The sequence below is a fragment of the Felis catus genome, chromosome B2 (genome assembly GCF_018350175.1).
Source record: "Felis catus isolate Fca126 chromosome B2, F.catus_Fca126_mat1.0, whole genome shotgun sequence".
Lineage (NCBI taxonomy): Eukaryota > Metazoa > Chordata > Mammalia > Carnivora > Felidae > Felis > Felis catus.
This window is the reverse complement of record NC_058372.1, coordinates 57,402,848-57,424,227: the sequence shown is the minus strand read 5'-3', so window position 1 is coordinate 57,424,227 and position 21,380 is coordinate 57,402,848. Positions and strand designations below refer to the sequence as shown.

At 38.8% G+C, this 21,380-nt stretch overlaps 1 protein-coding gene across 2 annotated transcripts in view; it reads left to right on the top strand.

Moving 5' to 3' along the window:
* Positions 1–21,380, top strand: part of LOC109499722 (protein eyes shut homolog) — an 866,761-nt gene that overhangs the window by 820,165 nt on the left and 25,216 nt on the right. For both annotated transcript variants that reach the window (XM_045057710.1, XM_045057711.1), the window contains one exon: positions 6,148–6,320. In XM_045057710.1, the coding sequence (XP_044913645.1) occupies positions 6,148–6,320 (173 nt within the window). The remainder of the gene's footprint in view (positions 1–6,147; positions 6,321–21,380) is intronic.

Sequence of the window (21,380 nt, the reverse complement as noted above, 5' to 3'; positions counted from 1 at the left end):
TCTTGATTTCAGCTTAGGTCGTGATCTCACAGTTCGTGAATTCGAGCCCCACATCAAGCTGTGCACTGACAGCACAGAGCCTGCTTGGGATTCTCTGTCTCCCTACCTCTCTCTCTCTCTCTCTCTCTCTCTCTCTCTCTCTCTCTCTCTCTCAAAAATAAATAAATTTTTTTAAAATATATATATAATGTAAGAAAATAGTATATGGTACTTGAATGTAATGTTTTTAATCTTTAAACATATACCTAATTGCTTCAGACCTAACAATTCTGAGAGGAAGCATATGAGCATTTATTTTAGTTAAGATTTATTTTTCAAATAAGTTTATAACATCTGTATTATATTATGCTTGATATTATTTAAGCTATATTTAATATAAAAATATTTTACCATTGTCATGTGTGTCTATAAGACAATGAGATCAATTTTGTTTAGCGCTTTTTTTACGTTGATAAAAATGACCCACTAGATGGCGCAGTCATCATAAAAAAGTAATGATATTAGAGTTTTGGTTTTGTGTGTGTGTGTTTAGAGTTTTCTTTTTATATAAAAATTCTTACAGCTTTGTTTCTTTTATGACATTGGTAATACAATATATTTTGGGCTTGGGTTTTTTTGTTTTAGAATCTATTAAATAGGAAATCTGTCAATTTGAACAGGAGAAGAAAAGGAAATTTATTTTTAAAAATGGCATTTATAGGAAAACAGCCAAAAGGGCATATAGTGCATATCATGCCTATCTATGTCAGGAAGCAGGTGAAAAGGCAGTTTGTGCCAGAACGGCTCTACACATACTCTAAACTCCCGAATTCTAAACTTCATTATATAAAACACCACTTGAAACATGTATCGGAACCGCCCAGTCATTTCAAACCTGAAGGTGAATAGGTGCATTTAGACGGTTGCAAATGGATGGTGCCCGCGCGCATAAGGCATCCAAGCTCAGGCCACCAACCGTCAGGGGTTGAGGGGGAGCATCCCCATAAAGGTGGCAGGAGAGGACTGTGAGCCCGAAGACGTCTATTTTTGTAGAAAAGTCTTTCCATATTTTATGCTCTTGGAGCTCTTCAAACAGTAACTAAAAATCTTTATGATCATTATGTAAATTTGTAGCAGATTAATCCTGTATTTTGTTTTCCTCCATTTTGGAGAACCTTGTGCAACTTCTCAAACTTTTTTTTTTTTTTTTTTTTTGCACAAATGTTAACTTAGATACAATAATCATGTATGTTTTCTTTCATCAGGACTCAGCTAAATACCCTACTTAATGAAATGGCAATATCCTCAGAAGTTTCTGTGTGCTCAGTTTTTTGTTATTTTATGTATGTGCCTAAGCCTCTACCTGTAAGTTCCAAATAGACAAGAATTTTTGTTTTCAGTTCCTCCCAGCACCAGAGTCTAACAGTCATTGGTGAACATGGGTGCTGACGTTCCTTTTGTTCCCTGAGTTATTCCCCACGCTGGTTTCTGGGCTCTGGCAGCACTTCTCTCTGCCACTCACTTGGTTCTCAGCGAACGCAGCGCCGTGGTTCTTACTCTAGCACACCTCACCTCTACCTGGGCCACAGCTCGCTCCTTATACATCTTCTGCCCATCCTTTATGACTAGTCTTATACACATAGTAAGTACTAAAAAGTGTTGTGTTTTTTTGTTTGTTTTTTAGAGAGAGAAAGACAGAGCAGATACGCAGGTACTCAAGAGTGGTGGGGAGGGGCGCCTGGGTGGCTCAGTCAGTTGAGCGTCAGAAGGGCTCAGGTCATGATCTCACAGCTTGTGAGTTCGAGCCCCCTGTCGGGCTCTGTGCTGACAGCCCAGAGCCTGGAGCCTGCTTCGGATTCTGTGTCTCCCTCTCTCTCTGCCCCTAACCCGCTTGCATTCTGTCTCTGTCTCTCTAAAAAATCAATAAACATTTAAAAAAATTAATAAAAAAAAAATAGAGTGGTGGGGAGGGGGAGAGGGAAAGGGAGAAAGGGGGAGGGAGGGAGGGAGGGAGAGGGAGAGAGAGAGAGAGAGAGAGAGAGAGAGAGAGAGAGAGAGAGAATGAGAATCAAGCAGGCTTTGTCCCACAACCGTGAGATCATGACCTGAGCTGAAATCAAGTGCTGGATTTTTAGCTGACTGAGCCACCCAGATGCCCCCAAAAATATTTTTTAAGTTGATACCATGAATTTAGGTGAAGCATAAATGTGATTAGACTGCCAAAAATGCAGGAAAATATAGGAGTTTGAAATGAATATGTTCTTGGTAAATATGTATAGGCAAACATTAAGTCACTTTATTTTAATAAATAATTACTGGGTCAATAATAAACAAGAAGCCTGTAAAATATTTCTTATTTTCAATTATATACACATGTATTATTTCAGGAGCACTCTCATGAACTGATGACAGGAATGTAAATTGGTACAGTTATTATGGAGGGCAGGTTGGAATATGTATCCAAAGCCTAGAAGTCATGATGATATTTAAGTTTATCCCAAGGAAATGATTATAGATGTGCACAGAGATTTAGCTATAAGAGTTTTATCACAGGGATATTTGTAGACAGTGAAAAATGAAAAACATACTATCTCACAAGTGACTACAAGAATAAAGTATATTTTATCAAGTCAGTGTGAAATAACATTCAACCATTGTATGTGAGATTGTGGAAGAGAAGTTAATGAGTATGGAATAAAAGGTTATTTATAGGCAGTTCTATTTGTGGAACTGTGGGCTATTATACATCTTGAGTGACTTTCCCAAGTGGAAATGTTGAAATCTGAATAAGATAAAGTGTATACTTTCAGAACACTATTACCTGAAGTGAAAACAACACATCTTTTATATCCCAAATGAAATGAAAGCAAGACTCTGGAAAGTGAGCATGAAGCTGGCTTTTGCCCTGAGTTCCTGCTAAAACACGAAGCATGTATAACATAGACCCTTTCAGGGATGCACAGGTTACAGACATCTAATAGCATATTCCTCACAGGCCTCAGACTCCAAAGAGCTGCACCAGCAGTGTAAGAACAAAAGAAAAATAAACCTTATTTTAGACAAGGAGAAGGCAAGGAAATTTGCCTATCTTGAACCTTAATTTGAAGGGAAAGGTGTAAAATAGCAAAGCACTAAAAATAGCCAAGACACTCCCAAACAGAAAAACAAGATAGCAGAAGTTGTCACTCTAGTTACCAAGACCTATTATAAAGAAGGAGAAATTAGGGGTGCCCGGGTGGCTCAGTCAGTTAAGCGTCCGACTCTTGGTATCAGCTCAGGTCATGATCTATGTTTTGAGTTCGAGCCCTGCATCCGCTTGGGATTCTCTGTCTTCCTCTCTCTCTGCCTCTGTCTCTCTCTCTCAAAATAAATAAACATTAAAAAAAAAAAGAGGGAGAAATTAAGACAGTGTAGTATTAACAGAAAGTTAGAAAACTACACTAACAGAACAGGATAAAGAGGCACAGGTCAGTGCATACATGGACAGGGCTCATGAGTGGAAAAGGATGAACTGGTCAATGAAGAGTGCTCAGACTGTTGGTCATCCGTACGGAAAACTGTAATTGGATCTCTCAACTCCACAGCAAACATAAAAAATAATTTCAGATGTATTAAGACTTAACATGTAACAAGAAAAAAATGATAATAGTCTGAGGAGACAACATAAAATAATAACTTTCTGACCTCAGAATAGGGAAAGCTTTCTTAAATAAGTCACAAGAAATGCAAACTGTAAAAGAAAACATTGAAATTTCAACTACAAAAAATAGGAACTTTCGCTCATGCGGTAATATAGTATTGACAATGTAGCAGCTACATGCATCAACATAGTGAATCCCAAAACATAATCCTGAGTGAAATGCAGTAATTAAAGAATACATACCATATCATTTCATTTATATAAAGTTTTGTGAAAGAGAAAACTAAAAACTGTTTTCTTCTAGGAGTTTTACTGTTCCAGGTCTTATATTTTATAATTCTTTAATCCATTTCAAGTTAATTTTTGTAGGTGGCTAAAATAGGGATCCAGTTTCATTCTTTTACGTGTAGATATCCAATTTTCCCAGCATTTTTCATGTTAAAATTTTCTTAGAGGAAGTAGTGGAAAGACACCTGCCAAGTGCTAAAAACAAATGTCAGCCTCACCGTGGTCAGAGGTTACAGGTGATTTTGATTTTCTTCTTTGGTTTAATCTCAATTTTATGAAGCTCTTACCTATTGTTTCTATAAAATGATAGAGGTTGTTAATAATGTTTGCAGAAAGAATGTTCATTTTCCTTCCTGACCCCTCCACGAGGCATATAATGTATTCATACTGACATATATGGTCATATTACCTAGAGGGGACTACAGAAGTTGCCCTCTATCCTCAGAATTTGTGAGGTTCTTCTAGCCTAAAGAAAAAAAGGGAACTGAAGGTACTTCTGTTTTCTACCTGCCTTGTCTTGACTTGCTCACTCTCAGAATTATACTATTGGTGATGCTCTCAACAACCCCAGCAGTGCTGTTCATGTCATCTGTGTCTGTAGTTTTCCAGTAAGTAAAAACCATTGTAATAAACTGAGAACAAGTGTGACCTGGAACTCATGGATGTATTCATAACTTTACTTTTGTTTCTCGCTGTCTTTTTAAACCTGCTTAGAAGGAGTCATCCTTTTCTTTGACCTGGATTAAAACCTGGGGGGGTCTTGGGGCGCCTGGGTGGCTCAGTCGGTTGAGTGGCCGACTTCGGCTCAGGTCATGATCTCGCAGTCCATGAGTTCGAGCCCCATGTCGGGCTCTGTGCTGATAGCTGGGAGCCTGGAGCCCGCTTCTGTTTCTGTGTCTCCCTCTCTCTCTGTCCCTCCCCTGTTCACGCTCTGTCTCTCTCTGCCTTTCAAAAATGAATAAATGTTAAAAAAATAAAATAAAAAAAAAAACATGGGGAGGTCTATTGAATTTTCTGCTCCAACTTAACTAATGGACACTTTCATTCGCAAATACCCTCTCAATGCATTAGTTCAGAGGGTCCGCTTCAAAATACCAACAACACTTCAGTCTTCATAACTGTTGGCCTAAACCCAGTCAGGGCTTACCACATGAACCGAAGGTCTGCAAAGAAGGCACGATCTGTTACTGCTGTCTTTCCCCAGTCTAGTGATTTCTGACTCAGCACCATGCACCACATCCTGGAATGGGCTTCCTTGACTTGCACCATTGTCTGATGGTTTAGTGCTCCCTGGGCCTGGCAGGGACGTAAAGTAACCCTTTCCATCATGTGCCCTTAGTGTAGGGTTGCCATATGAAGGGGGGGGAACCACAGGACACCCAAATAAATTTGAATTCCAGGCACACAACAAATAATTTTTAGTATATCTCAAATGTTGCTTGTCTGAAATTCAAATATTGCATGGGATATACTGAAAAATTATTCATTGTTTATCTCAACTTAATTATATGTCCTGCATTTTATCTGGCATCTCTACCTTTGCTCTTTTTTTGGGTTCTTCCCAATATCACTCTCTAAACCCAGACAAGGTCTGTCATCAAAATGGGAAGTCCCCTTTACCTCTTAGATTCTGCCCCAGCCATAAACTGACTGCCTCTTACTGTTGAGGTCTCTTCAGCTACCAGGATACCCTCTGGGCAAGATGCCTTTCATATGTCCCCAAGCTGATCCTCAGTCGGAGTGCCACAACCCATCCCTGGGATTCACTGCCATCTGCCTGGCCTCTGGAGGGGTTCACAGTACCTTTTGCAGCCCAAGGAGCTGGATCTACGTGCTCACCAATGTGAGGGAATGTATATCAAGCTGAATTTCTTTCCTCTAGGCTTAAGGTTAGGAGGCAGCAACTGTGTTCACTGCCTCTCCCTTGGTGGTGATGTGAGGCAGGGAGAGGGGACTGTTCTGTCCAAAGAAATGATTTTCTAAAATCTCTCTCAATATCCACATGCTGAACCTTTTAAAATTTTTGATGTGGAATCCAGTAATCCTATAATCAGTCATTAGCTCACTTCCTTGACAGTTTGGATCCTGGTAGTTTGAATCATTACTTGCTTTGATGTTCAAAATCTTTTCTATCTTGGAACCTCAGTGACAATTGCCGAGTTAACATTAGGATGATACACAGTGCATATCCATCTCTGCTCAAGTGCTCAAATCTTGCGGCCTTCTTTCTCAACCAACAGCTGTGACTGCCTCCCTGGGTGGAAAGGAGAACTCTGCACGGAGACAGTTTCCACCTGTGACCCTGAACATGACCCTCCACACCACTGTAGCAAAGGAGCAACTTGTGTTTCATTGCCTCATGGGTATACCTGTTCCTGTCCTCTGGGAACCACTGGAATCCACTGTGAACAAGGTAAGGCAGAATTTCAACTCCTGCTTGTTCACAAATTAAGTCAGTTTCCTTTTCAAAAAGACAATGAAAAATGTATAATAATCCTCAGCTTGCATAAGATCTGGATTTCCTCCACATTTACAAGTGCACTACAGGATAGGAGGGAGTGGGTGGAATAGGGCGGTCTTGTTCTCTCCATCATAGAGACAAACCCAAGTCATTTCTCTGCTGTCCTCCTTGCAGCCCAATAGCACAAATTCATCTTCATGGAGCCCACTCACCTAACACTGGCAGGAGAAGAAATGTGGTTCTCTACTGCCCATCATCCCCAAACCACAAGCAACAACTCCACACCACATTTAATGCTTTCTCCTCCTAGAACTTCCCTGACCATCTCTGCCTACCCCAGCCTTTACAGACAAGACTGGGTTAATAGAATGCTGCCACCTTTGAACCTCCTCAATCACGCCATAACCCTCTACTAAAGCTCTAGGAAGCCTAGAACAAGAGAACTTCTCAGGTGAACAGTGACCACAAGCACAAGGTCTAAATGGGGACCTTGGAAACTGAGTCCCATGGAAGAAATGAGGAAAGCATACACTGCTTAATATCTCAAGTCTTGCATGGGGCGCCTGGGTGGTGGAGTTGGGTAAGCATCCGACTTCAACTCAGGTCATGATCTCACAGTTCATGGGTTTGAGCCCTGTGTTGGGCTCTGTGCTGACAGCTCAGAGCCTGGAGCCTGCTTTGGATTCTGTGTCTCCCTCTCTCTCTGCCCCTCCCCTGCTCGCAATCTGTCTGTCTCTCTCAAAATAAATAATAAAACTTTTTTTTTAACACATCTCAAGTCCTGCACCTTCTAAAAATCAATACTTAATATTTCATTTTGTCATATTTGGTGTAGTTCTAAGTTTCTCAGCAAAACTGGTCTAGAAGAAGACTCCATAACGCCATGTTCAGAGTCCTAACAATTCAGTTGTGTAACAGGCACAGTTGTGTTACCCTAAGGCTAATAGAATGGCCTGACTGAAGCTGCCCAGCCAGCCAGTCAGGATCCAGCTGCACAACTCAGGTGGGTCCTGTTGTTCATTTTGTTGCCACCTGCTGGCTGCTATCTTGTCTAGTTTAAATATCAGTAGGGATGATTCTGGATCTTGGGGCTGGCTGGGACTTAAAAACAGTGTGGCAAGGAATCCAAACTCACAGTTAAGGAATATGATGAGATAAAGCCAGAAAAATAGGGGGACATAGAGTTTTACCTACTATCTCCTGGCTTCCTGAGATTGGAGAATCCACTATTATTCTATGCCACCTCACCCTCCATCCAGAAGATAAAGCTTTAGCCTTTATTTCCCCTATTTAGGAACAGAGGCTGGCATAGAAGGACAGGAACCAATCATCAATTGTGTTATATACACCTTTGCATAATTTGGGGGGGGGGGTATTGTAATATATTCATATGTGTGGTAAGAACTAATTTAATCTCTCTCAGATCACTTTATCAAATATACTAATGCAAACATTTTTTATCCTATGTCCTTTGAGATTCTGTGAGTGTTTAACTCTCATCCAAAAGTCAAAAGTGTTAATAAATAGAAGACATTGGAGATTTAGAATACCAGTGATTTAGTGACAGAAATTTTTAATCATGTCTTAAGGTGTGACTATAAAATAATGAGATACAGTTTTTTGCCTGGCTTATGGAAATCAGTCTTTTTCATAATGACATATGGCAGATCTTGATCTTTTTTAAATGCCTGTTCTTAGTTCCTAGAATTGCCACACTCCATCCTGGTTTAGGAATTTTATTCATACTCTTTCCTCTGCCTTAAATGCTCTCGTGTTCCTCTCCACAGTTAGCTAACACTTATTTATCCTTCAGATTTCAACTCAGACTTGACTTCTTTAGGGAAGCATTCCCAGATTTCCTGTCATAGAACTGAGGGCAGTGACCATGCCTGTTTTTGTCTATTGTTGTTGAATCTCTATCACCCATCACATAGTGCAGATCAAAAAAAAAAAAAAAAAAAAAAAAAAAAAAAAAAAAATATATATATATATATATATATATATATACACATTTCAACTTACTGGTTCTAAAATAATAAAAACTGATTGTGATAGTTTTCAAGAAATAGTTCCTGACTTTAGTGAAAAGTGAAGTACTTGAAACTTTACCAAGATGATGTACCTCTATTACTCCCAAAGAGATAGCTATTAGAAAGTGAAAGAAATAATAAGACAAGTTCACAGAAGGGCTAGTGACTATAACAATAGGGAAAGCTTAAAAGCTCAAATGATGAAAGCCTAGGGGATTAACCCAAAGTTTGAGTGGGTGTATATAAATAAATAATATTGGTATGTATATAAATAAATTATATAGAGAGATGGTAGATTAGAGAGGATAGATGATAGGTAGATAGATGAAAGAGATAATCAATAGATAGATGAGAGAGAGGGAAATAGTGACAATAATAAAATTATTTCATAGAGAGTTTACAAACTATGATAAAAGCTGCCAAAAAAATTATGTCACTCCCATAATTCTCCTTCTTCCTCTTCTATTTCCACATTCCAAGAAACCTTAAGTCTTAGAAACAAAATTAATTGAACTGCACATGGAACCTCAGACTTACAGCTTTCATACCTGCCTAGTTTTATGACCACCTTTTTTTTTTAAGTTTATTGATTTATTTTGAGAGAGAGGAAGAAAGAGGGTGCACAAGCAGGGGAGGAGCAGAGAGAGACAGAGGGAGAGAGAAAATCCCAAGCAGGCTCCACACTATCAGTACAGAGCCCCACTCGGGGCATGATCCTATAACTCTGGGATCATGACCTGAGCCAAAATCAAGAGTCAGATGCTTAACCGACAGAGCTACTCAGGTGACCCATGACCATCTTTATTGTAAGTAAGCCCCACCCCTAATACAAATCAAAACTCATGTTGGGGCGCCTGGGTGGCGCAGTCGGTTAAGCGTCCGACTTCAGCCAGGTCAGGATCTCGCGGTCCGTGAGTTCGAGCCCCGCGTCGGGCTCTGGGCTGATGGCTCGGAGCCCGGAGCCTGTTTCCGATTCTGTGTCTCCCTCTCTCTCTCTCTGCCCCTCCCCCGTTCATGCTCTGTCTCTCTCTGTCCCAAAAATAAATAAACGTTGAAAAAAAATTAAAAAAAAAAAACTCATGTTTACAATTTCTGAATGAGAAGAAGCCAAAATGCAATTGCTATTTAAATCTGATGAAGCTGTGAAGGGTAGGGATGGTGAAACGGTGTCATTTGCCTCAAAAATGCAGTCTAGCATTAGTAACCCTTGTTCTTTTCTCCTTCCCTTGGAGTAATGTTTATAGAATGGATTATTCACTAAAATGTTAAAATTGGGTACCAGTTCCAGACCAGGTGTTGGAAATACTCCCTTAACAAGACAGCTGCCCAGCCTCCATAAAAGTTAACATTCCAATAGGAGGAGTCAGGCAAACACCATATCCACCAATAGTGAGGAAAGATACAGACTGAGTTAATGCCATAAAGGAAATAAAGCAGAAGGGGAGATAGAAAGCCATTGGAAGAGTACATTTTAGTTGGGATGGTCAGGATCGGACTCTTTTAAGTGGGACATTTGAGCTCATCTAGTGAGAATTAGCCATGTGTGAAGTCATGTGGGACAAGTACTCTAGGCAGAGGCTAAACCCAGTAATAGGAAAATAATATTACTTATTTGAGAGAGAGAAAGGCAGCCAGTATTCCCAGAATAGGAGATGGTATTATAAGATGACTTCGGAAAGGCAAGCAGAAGTCAGATCATACAGAGTCTTGGAAAACATGGTAAAGAATTTTAATTTCATGCTAACAAAATAAGCCTGTGAAGACTATAAGCGGGAGATTTGCATCCTGGTGCTTCAAGTAACTCGTGATTTCGTTTCTGCTGTTTAACTTTCTAAGCCTCAGTTTCATTATCTGTAAAGTGGCAATAGTAAGTGTGCCACCTATTTGCCACGTGCCCCGCCCTTCCTCCTACTCGCACCCCTCCCTCTTTGCTCTGTACCCCAGAGGCCCTCTCAGAGGATTGCATCCATGGGATCCCTTCCATTCTGCCTCCAGTTGAGTTTAGACAACAGAAGTCACCAGCAATTGTTGGGAGGAAGGAGAGTGAGACAGGGTATTTATTTCCCTAGATTCCTTGCCACTAGGTCGCCAAAATTTACCTTTCCCCAAGGACACAGTTTCTGTCAGGAGATCCTCACCTTCTCCAGCTTCAGGCCTAAGAGTGAAAACAGCTCCCTATTGAGACAAAGCCCAGAGCAACACCCCAGCTCCTGCAGTTTCCCTGAACCCTGCCCACATCTTGGTAAAAGGTCTTCATTCCCTTATTTTCAAACTACTCCACATGAGCATACCATCTATTCACTGCCAGGACCCTCACTGATATAATAACCATGATTTTGCCCACTTTACAAAATTCATGGGAGGCAGTGTATATAAAAGTTCTTTATTAAGTATAAAGTGCTATAAAATATAAAGTATTATTTTTTCCTCTTGTTCTCAAGATCCAAAATTCAGACCAACACTCTTAATAATTGAGCCATATTATGTATTAAATCTACATTTTAGTATCAAGTGTTCCAGGAGTGTAGAATCACAGGACACCACCAATCATCTTCTAGTCCAACAGTATCAATTTATAAATGAGGAGACTAATGCTCAGAGAAATTAAATAATGTACCAAAAGTCTCAGAATCAAGTCTCTTGACTCTCAATCCAATTATTAGTAGCTTCTTAATAATTAGTTAATAAATACGAGCACAGTGTATCACCATCAAGTTCACTAACACTCTGTTTCTAGATCTTAGCAGTCCCTTATAATAGCCATTCCATAAGTAAATATGGCATAGGAGCTAACAATGTAGAGGTAACATATTTATTAACAACTATCATACTCCAGTTATCTAAGAAAGCCTAATAAAGGAGCAATGTAATCATTAAAATTCAAATAACTTCAGAACTAAAATTTGTGTTTGAAGAGTCATCAATGGGTAGGATTGAAAAGAACCTTAAAAATCACCTACTTAATCCCAACTCTTCTACTTCTAATTCAAAACTCTGAATTAGGGATGCCTGGGTGGCTCAGTCAATTAAGAGACTAACTCTTGAATTCAGCTCAGGTCATGATCTCACAGTTGTGAAATCCAGCCCTGCATGGGGCTCCAAGCTGAGCATGGAGACTGCTTGGGATTCTCTATCTCCCTCTCCCCCCCCCTCACCCCTTCCAGTTTGCCTTCATGAGAACCACCCCCCCAAAACCAAAACAAAACCAAGAACCTCTAAATTAGTGGGACTAAGAATTTAAGCTTTCACATGGCCAATCCAGTGAGTTTCCCATTACACTGTATTACCTACATTTATAATCAAAATATATAAACTACCAGTCACATGAAATGAGTAAAAACCTGTGCAGCCTGTGTTATGCAAAACTGGTTAATAAAATATCTTTGTCCCAGTATTTTAAATACTTTTAAGTATTTTTTAAATTTTATTTATTTATTTAGAGAGCAGGAGAGAGGCAAAGGGAGAGAGAGAGAGAGAGAGAGAGAGAGAGAGAGAGAGAGAGAGATTGAGAGAATCCCAAGCAGGCTCCACACACACACAGAACCCAACTCAGGGCTCTCATGAACCATGAGATCACGACCTAAGCCGAAATCAATAGTCGGATGCTTAACTGAGCCACCAGGGGCCCCAAAATAGTTAAGTATTTTAAAGTGTATGTATGTATATGATCAAAGGGTTGCTGGGGGAAATTTTCTATACCAGCATTACAGTTTAGGTAGTAAAATTTGATTTTGTCTGTCCCTTACTCTTAAGATGTCTAACTAATGGGAAAGAGAGATCTTTCAAGTCCCTTAAAACATTTACCTGTAACTGTCAGAAAGAAAAATCCATTTAAGGACAAGAGAAGGAGAATTCGTGATTGGCATATTTTCTTTTCACCATGGCCGCAACCCAAACTCCTCAGGAATTCCAGAGGTATGGTGCTGTAGTAAGGAAAATATCAACAGACCACTTGAATTCGATGGCTTTAAGGGTCACCGCCACCAAAAATGATTCCAAAATATCTGAGCCTAGTTCCAGAAGCACAGGAATTCACAATGTTCACATTGTCTGGCCCAGAAACCAGCTCAGACTTGTGTTTTTTAAATACCCAAGGGACCCAAACCAGCTTTACAAATTAAACTGAAGATAAAGAAGGGTGGTCAGCAAACAACAGCATCTGGGTTCGACAGTTCACAGGACTATTGATCTTAATTTAGAAAGAAATAACAGGATAGGGTAAATGTTTTGCAATCCAGTTTGGTCATTAAAATATTCCATTTCCAGCAGAACTCTGGTTTACAATTATTTTGCAAGACAGACAATATGCCAAGTTTCTTTTCTCGTACACTCAAATCTTGTTCCTTTGCTTTTGTGTGTGTGTGTGTGTGTGTGTGTGTGTGTTGTAGCTGTATTTCCTGTTAGAATCTGTGTTTTACAACTATACATATAACCTTTCCTGAATCATAAAATCTCTCCTCTGGATTTATTTTTCCCACATTATTGGTAAATTGCTTTTTCCTATTTACCACTAAATTTTAGCTATTGCATATTGGTGACATTTAGCCAAATGAGATTCTGTAATATGTGTGTTTTTACCTTTTAGTCTGGAAGATACAGAAAATGTTTCCATTTTTCTTACATTCTTTACATCTTTAGTGAATTTTTTTTTCTCTTTCATTTCTCATTCCCTAAGGTAAAGAAACCCACTCATATGCTGGCAGTTGGAATGAAACAAGCAAATATTCAAGCTACCTAGTCAGTCTTGATGCCAAGAATACTTTATGCTTCCTAGCTTTCATTGAAATTAATTCAAGGTCATAGAGAAGCTCAGTTCTTCAAGCCTTCCTGACACACAGGGTGCCTTCCTGCCAAGTCTTTGGTTTTCCTGATAGTAACGAAAAGGGTCCACAACACTATAGATGGCAATTTCAACAATCATTACTGTTTGCCTATTTTCAGATATTCATTTCCAGGTGCTTTTAGCTATGTGGTAATAGAGCAGGTAATCCACAAGCTTTCTTCATAGAAAAAAAAAATGAATTGTAGTCTTTATTTATTTCCCCTACTTTTAATCCCATCTTATTAGTAAGGATGTGGTTATATGTATACTAGATCCTCTATCTCTACAATTTTATAATACTAGTAAAAAATAAACAGGAACTAGCTATAATCCCTAGGGACACATATTTTAATTATTTAATCTTCCTTCTGTGTCCTTCAATACAACCTGCTAAATCATAAATTAAACTCAGTAAGGCAGTGAATTATATATAACAATTCTAATGTTTATGTGAACATTAAGCTTTTTGAGTGTCCAAAGGAATAGAAGTTGCAGGTGAGTCTTAGTAGAAAGAAACAGACACAACTGCTTTTTCCTAACCTTGGACTTTGGACAAGTTAAGTTCGCTTTCCTGAACATGAGGCTTCTCAAGTGTGAAAAAAAGGTGAAAAACGAATATGTGAAAATCTCTGGAGGAAATTTTTGGCCAAAGTCTGGAGAGTCCATTCTCTTTGTCAAGTCCTAAGTTAACAATTACTACTTTTTATAAGGTAGTGAGTGAAAGTTAAAAACTATTAGGAGACAGACATCTATGAGAGGTTTTTCTTCAACAAAGTCCTTTTGATTTTGTATTCAAGATAACATTAAGTAATAAACAGAAAGCACTCACAATGAATCTTCAGCTCTCTACTGCTAATGTTTCCTCCCCTGAAATGTTTTACATGTTTAAACATAAATACCCTGTTCCCCGCAGTGAAAAAAATTTTTTTTGCTTACAGTCAATTTCTGTGGCTAGGGCTTGGTTGCCTCTTCCCCCGTGGCAGGTTTGTGCACCTTCTTTTAATATGAAACGATGCACAGTGCTAAGATCCAACCACAAACTTTACTTTCTAATTGGGAGAACTAAGAGACAGGCTCCCTCTAGTTTCTACTAGAAATATTGAAAAGTGACAAGCAGACAAAAGTTTTCATAATCGCTAAAGATACAAAGATTGCAAAATATTATTCCGTGTTCTTCTTTTGTTAAAGTCTGTACACTTTATCTTAAGAAAAATTTAAAAAGCAAACCTCCCTGTACCATGCTGTTCTAGTGGCCAAGGAATATCACAAGGCAACAGTCAAGAAAGCCCGGTGGTCTGAGAGGCAAAATTGTCTAAGAGTCTCCTAACACACCTCATGATGAGGAGTCACTGAAATAAAAGAGGCCAGCACAGTACCTAGTACACAAGAAGCACTCCATAAATGATTAGCCCCATCCTACAGACAAAGAAGAAAGTACTAGATTACGCTTATGTTAAATGTAGACAACGTCCACATAGATATTTTGATCAATTTTATTTTAAAAATAGGAGTTAGTCTTAAATATTCTTGTTTGTTTGTTTGTTTGTTTGTTTGTTTGTTTGTTTATTATTGAGAGAGAGAGTACAAGTCGGGAGAGGCAGAGAGACAGGGGGAACAAGGATCCAAACTGGGCTCTGTGCTGACAGCAAAGAGCCCGATGAAGGGCTCAAGCTTACAAACCATGAGATCATGACCTGAGCCAAAGTCAAATGCTTAACTGACTGAGCCACCCAGGCACCCCAAGTTATTCTTAAGTTAGAATATTTTATTTTTTTTAACTTGTTTTTTTTTTTTTTAATTTACATCCAAATTAGTTAGCATACAGTGCAACAGTGATTTCAGGAGTAGGTTCCTTAGTGCCCCTTACCCATTTAGCCCATCCACCCTCCCACAACCCCTCCAGTAACCCTGTTTGTTCTACATATTTGTGAGTCTCCTCTGTTTTTCCCCCTCCCTGTTTTTATATTATTTTTGTTTCCCTTCCCTTATATTCATCTGTTTTGTCTCTTAAAGTCCTCATGAGTGAAGTCATATGATTTTTCTCTTTCTCTAATTTCACTTAGCATAATACCCTCCAGTTCCATCCACGTAGTTGCAAATGGCAAGGTTTCATTCTTTTTGATTGCTGAGTAATATTCCATTGTATATATATACATCTTCTTTATCCATTCATCCATCGATGGACATTTGGGCTCTTCCATACTTTGGCTATTGTTGATACTGCTGCTATAAACATGGGGGTGCATGTGTCCCTTCGAAACAGCACACCTGTATCCCTTGGATAAATGCCTAGTAGTGCAATTGCTGGGTCGTAGGGTAGTTCTATTTTTAGTTTTTTGAGGAACCTCCATACTGTTTTCCAGAGTGGCTGCACCAGCTTGCATTGCCACCAACAATGCAAAAGAGATCCTCTTTCTCCGCATCCTCGCCAACATCTGTTGTTGCCTGAGTTATTAATGTTAGCCATTCTGACAGGTATAAGGTGGTATCTCATTGTGGTTTTGATTTATATTTCCCTGATGATGAGTGATGTTGAGTATTTTTTCATGTGTCGGTTGACCATCTGGATGTCTCCTTTAGAGAAGTGTCTATTCATGTCTTTTGCCCATTTCTTCACTGGATTATTTGTTTTTTGGGTGTGGAGTTTGATAAGCTCTCATTTGCAAGTATCTTTTCCCATTCTGTCAGTTGCCTTTTAGTTTTGTTGATTGTTTCCTTCGCTGTGGAAAAGCTTTTTATCTTGATGAGGTCCCAGTAGCTCATTTTTGCTTTTGTTTCCCTTGCCTCTGGAGACGTGTTGAGTAAGAAGTTATGCGGGCAAGATCAAAGAGGTTTTTGCCTGCTTTCTCCTCGAGGATTTTGATGGCTTCCTGTCTTACATTTAGGTCTTTCATCCATTTTGAGGTTATTTTTGTGTATGGTGTAAGAAAGTGGTCCAGGTTCATTCTTCTGCATGTTGCTGTCCAGTTTTCCCAGCACCACTTGCTGAAGAGACTGTCTTTATTCCATTGGATATTCTTTCCTGCTTTGTCAAAGATTAGTTGGCCATACATTTGTGGGTCCATTTCTGGGTTCTCTATTCTGTTCCATTGATCTGAGTGTCTGTTCTTGTGCCAGTACCATACTGTATTGATTATAGCTTTGTAATGTAGCCTGAAGTCTGGGATTGTGATGCCTCCTGCTTTGGTTTTCTTTTTCAAGATTGCTTTGGTTTTCTTTTTCAAGATTGCTTTGGCTGTTCAGGGTCTTTTCTGGTTCCATACAAATTTTAGGATTATATGTTCTAGCTCTGTGAAGAATGCTGGTGTTATTTTGATAGGCATTTCATTGAATACGTAGATTGCTTTGGGTAGTATCAACATTTTAACAATATTTGTTCTTCCTGTCCAGGAGCATAGAATCTTTTTCCATTTTGTTTGTGTCTTCTTCAGTTTCTTTCATAAACTTTCTATAGTTTTCAGTGTATAGATTTTTCACCTCTTTGGTTAGATTTATTCCTAGGTATTTTATGGTTTTTTTGTGCAACTATAAATGGGATCAATTCCTTGATTTCTCTGTCACTTCATTGTTGGTGTATAGGAATGCAACCAGTTTCTGTGCATTGATTTTATATCCTGCAACTTTGCTGAATTCATGAATTCACTGCTAGAAGCAGTTTTTTGGTGGAATCTTTTGGGTTTTCCATATAGAGTATCATGTCATCTGCGAAGAGTGAAAGTTTGACCTCCTCCTGGCTGATTTGGATGCCTTTTATTTCTTTGTGTTGTCTGATTGCAGAGGCTAAGACTTCCAATACTATGTTGAATAACAGTGGTGAGAGTGGACATCCCTGTCTTGTTCCTGACCTTAGGGGGAAAGCTGTCAGTTTTTCCCCATTGAGGATGATATTAGCGTTGAGTCGTTCATATATGGCTTTTATGATCTCGAGGTATGCTTCTTCTATCCCTACTTTCTTGAGGGTCTTTATCAAGAAAGGATGCTGTATTTTGTCAAATGCTTTCTCTGCATCTATTGAGAGGATCATATGGTTCTTGTCCTTTCTTTTATTGATGTGATGAATCACGTTAATTTTTTTTGCAGATATTGAACCAGCCCTGCATCCCAGGTATAAATCCCACTTAGTCGTGGTGACTAATTTTTTTAATGTATTGGTGCATCCGGTTGGATAATATCTTGTTGAGGATTTTTGCATCCATGTTCATCAGGGAAATTGGTCTATAGTTCTCCTTTTTAGTGGGGTCTCTGGTTTTGGAATCAAGGTAATGCTGGCTTCATAGAAAGAGTTTGGAAGTTTTCCTTCCATTTCTATTTTTGGAACAGCTTCAAGAGAATAGGTGTTAACTCTTCCTTAAATGTTTGGTAGAATTCCCCTGGAAAGCCATCTGGCCCTGGACTCTTGTTTTTTGGAAGATTTTTGATTACTAATTCGATTTCCTTACTGGTTATGGGTCTGTTCAAATTTTCTATTTCTTCCTGTTTCAATTTTGGTAGTGTATATGTTTCTAGGAATTTGTCCATTTCTTCCAGATTGCCCATTTTATTGGCATATAATTGCTCATAATATTCTCTTATTATTGTTTTTTTATTTCTGCTGTGTTGGGTGTGATCTCTCCTTTTTAATTCTGGATTTTATTTATTTGGGTCCTTTCCTTTGTCTTTTTGATCAAACTGGCTAGTGGTTTATCAAGTTTGTTAATTCTTTCAAAGAACCAGCTTCTGGTTTCATTGATCTGTTGTACTGTTTTTTTATTCGTTTTGATAGCATTAATTTCTGCTCTAATCTTTTATTATTTCCTGTCTTCTGCTGGTTTGGGGTTTTATATGCTGTTCTTCTGGCAGCTCCTTAAGGCATAAGGTTAGGTTGTGTCTGAGATCTTTCTTCCCTCTTTAGGAAGGCCTGGATTTCTATATACTTTCCTCTTACGACCACCTTTGCTGCGTCCCAGAGGTTTGGGGTTGTGGTGTTATCATCTTCATTGGCTTCCATATACTTTTTAATTTCCTCTTTAAATTCTTGGTTGGCCCATTCATTATATAGAAGGATGTTCTTCAGTCTCCAAGTATTTGTTACCTTTCCAAATTTTTTCTTGCAGTTTATTTCGAGTTTCATAGTGTTGTGGTCTGAAAATATGCACGGAATCATTTCGATCTTTTTATACTTACTTAGGGCTGATTTGTATCCCAGTATATGGTCTATTCTGGAGAATGTTCCATGTCCACTGGAGAAGAATGTATATTCTGCTGCTTTAGGATGAAATGTTCTGAATATATATGTTAAGTCCATCTAGTCCAGTGTATCATTCAAAGGCATTGTTTCCTTGTTGATTTTTTGATTAGATGATCTGTCCATTGCTGTGAGTGGGGTGTTGAAGTCTCCTATTATTATGATATTACTATCGATGAGTTTCTTTATGTTTGTGATTGATTTATATATTTGGGTGCTACCACATTTGGCAGATAAATGTTTACAATTGTTAGGTCCTTTTGGTGGATAGACCCCTTGATTATGATATAATGCCCTTCTGCATCTCTTGATACGGTCTTTATTTTATTTTTTTTTAAGCTTTATTTGGTAAAATATGTATCACATAACACTTGACATTTAAACCATTTTAAGTGTATAATTCAGGGTCATAAAGTACATTCCCAATGTTGTACAACCATCACCATTGTCTACTTCCAAAATATTTTCATCCCCCCAAAGAGAAACTCTATAACCACTAAGCAGTAACTCTGTTCATTATCCCCCAGCCCCTGATAACCTCTGTTCCATTTTCTGTCTTTATAAATTTGCCTGTTCTAGATATTTCACGTACGTGAAATGTTATTTCTTTTCTTTTTTTTTCAATATATGAAATTTATTGTCAAATTGGTTTCCATACAACACCCAGTGCTCATCCCAAAAGGTGCCCTCCTCAATACCCATCACCCACCTGCCTCTCCCTCCCACCCCCCATCAACCCTCAGTTTTTTCTCAGTTTTTAAGAGTCTCTTATGCTTTGGCTCTCTCCCACTCTAACCTTTTTTTTTTTTTTCCTTCCCCTGCCCCTTGGGTTTCTGTTAAGTTTCTCAGGATCCACATAAGAGTGAAACCATATGGTATCTGTCTTTCTCTGTATGGCTTATTTCACTTAGCATCACACTCTCCAGTTCCATCCACGTGGCTACAAAAGGCCATATTTCATTCTTTCTCATTGCCACGTAGTACTCCATTGTGTATATAAACCACAATTTCTTTATCTATTCATCAGGTGATGGACATTTAGGCTCTTTCCATAATTTGGCTATTGTTGAGAGTGCTGCTATAAACATTGGGGTACAAGTGCCCCTATGCATCAGTACTCCTGTACCCCTTGGGTAAATTCCTAGCAGTGCTATTGCTGGGTCATAGGGTAAGTCTATTTTTAATTTTTTGAGGAACCTCCACACTGTTTTCCAGAGTGGCTACCCCAATTTGCATTCCCACCAACAGTGCAAGAGGGTTCCCATTTCTCCACATCCTCTCCAGGATCTATAGTGTCCTGATTTGTTCATTTTGGCCACTCTGACAGGCGTGAGGTGATATCTGAGTGTGGTTTTGATTTGTATTTCCCTGATGAGGAGCGACGTTGAGCATCTTTACATGTGCCTGTTGGCCATCCGGTTGTCTTCTTTAGAGAAGTGTCTATTCATGTTTTCTGCCCATTTCTTCACTGGGTTATTTGTTTTTCGGGTGTGGAATTTGGTGAGCTCCTTATAGATTTTGGATACTAGCCCTTTGTCCGATATGTCATTTGCAAATATCTTTTCCCATTCCGTTGGTTGCCTTTTAGTCTTGTTGGTTGTTTCCTTTGCTGTGCAGAAGCTTTTTATCTTCATAAGGTCCCAGTAGTTCATTTTTGCTTTTAATTCCCTTGCCTTTGGGGATGTGTCGAGTAAGAGATTGCTACGGCTGAAGTCAGAGAGGTCTTTTCTTGCTTTCTTCTCTAAGGTTTTGATGGTTTCCTGTCTCACATTCAGGTCCTTTATCCATTTTGAGTTTATTTTTGTGAATGGTGTAAGAAAGTGGTCTAGTTTCAATCTTCTGCATGTTGCTGTCCAGTTCTCCCAGCACCATTTGTTAAAGAGACTGTCTTTTTTCCATTGGATGTTCTTTCCTGCTTTGTCAAAGATGAGTTGGCCATACGTTTGTGGGTCTAGTTCTGGGGTTTCTATTCTATTCCATTGGTCTATGTGTCTGTTTTTGTGCCAATACCACGCTGACTTGATTACAGCTTTGTAGTAGAAGCTAAAATCTGGGATTGTGATGTCTCCTGATTTGGTCTTCTTCTTCAAAATTCCTTTGGCTATTCGGGGCCTTTTGTGGTTCCATATGAATTTTAGAATTGCTTGTTCTAGTTTCGAGAAGAATGCTGGTGCAATTTTGATTGGGATTGCATTGAATGTGTAGATAGCTTTGGGTAGTATTGACATTTTGACAATATTTATTCTTCCAATCCATGAGCACGGAATGTTTTTCCATTTCTTTATATCTTCTTCAATTTCCTTCATAAGCTTTCTATAGTTTTCAGCATACAGATCTTTTACATCTTTGGTTAGATTTATCCCTAGGTATTTTATGCTTCTTGGTGCAATTGTGAATGGGATCAGTTTTTTTATTTGTCCTTCTGTTGCTTCATTAATAGTGTATAAGAATGCAACTGATTTCTGTACATTGATTTTGTATCCTGCAACTTTGCTGAATTCATGTATCAGTTCTAGCAGACTTTTGGTGGAGTCTGTTGGATTTTCCATGTATAATATCATGTCATCTGCAAAAAGCGAAAGCTTGACTTCATTTTTGCCAATTTTGATGCCTTTGATTTCCTTTTGTTGTCTGATTGCTAATTCTAGCACTTCCAACACTATGTTAAACAACAGAGGTGAGAGTGGACATCCCTGTCGTGTTCCTGATCTCAGGGAAAAGCTCTTAGTTTTTCCCCGTTGAGGATGATATTAGCTGTGGGCTTTTCATAAATGGCTTTTATGATGTTTAAGTATGTTCCTTCTATCCAGACTTTCTTGAGGGTTTTTATTAAGAAAGGATGCTGAATTTTGTCAAATGCTTTTTCTGCATTGATTGACAGGATCATATGGTTCTTATCTTTTCTTTTATTAATGTGATGTATCATGTTGATTGAT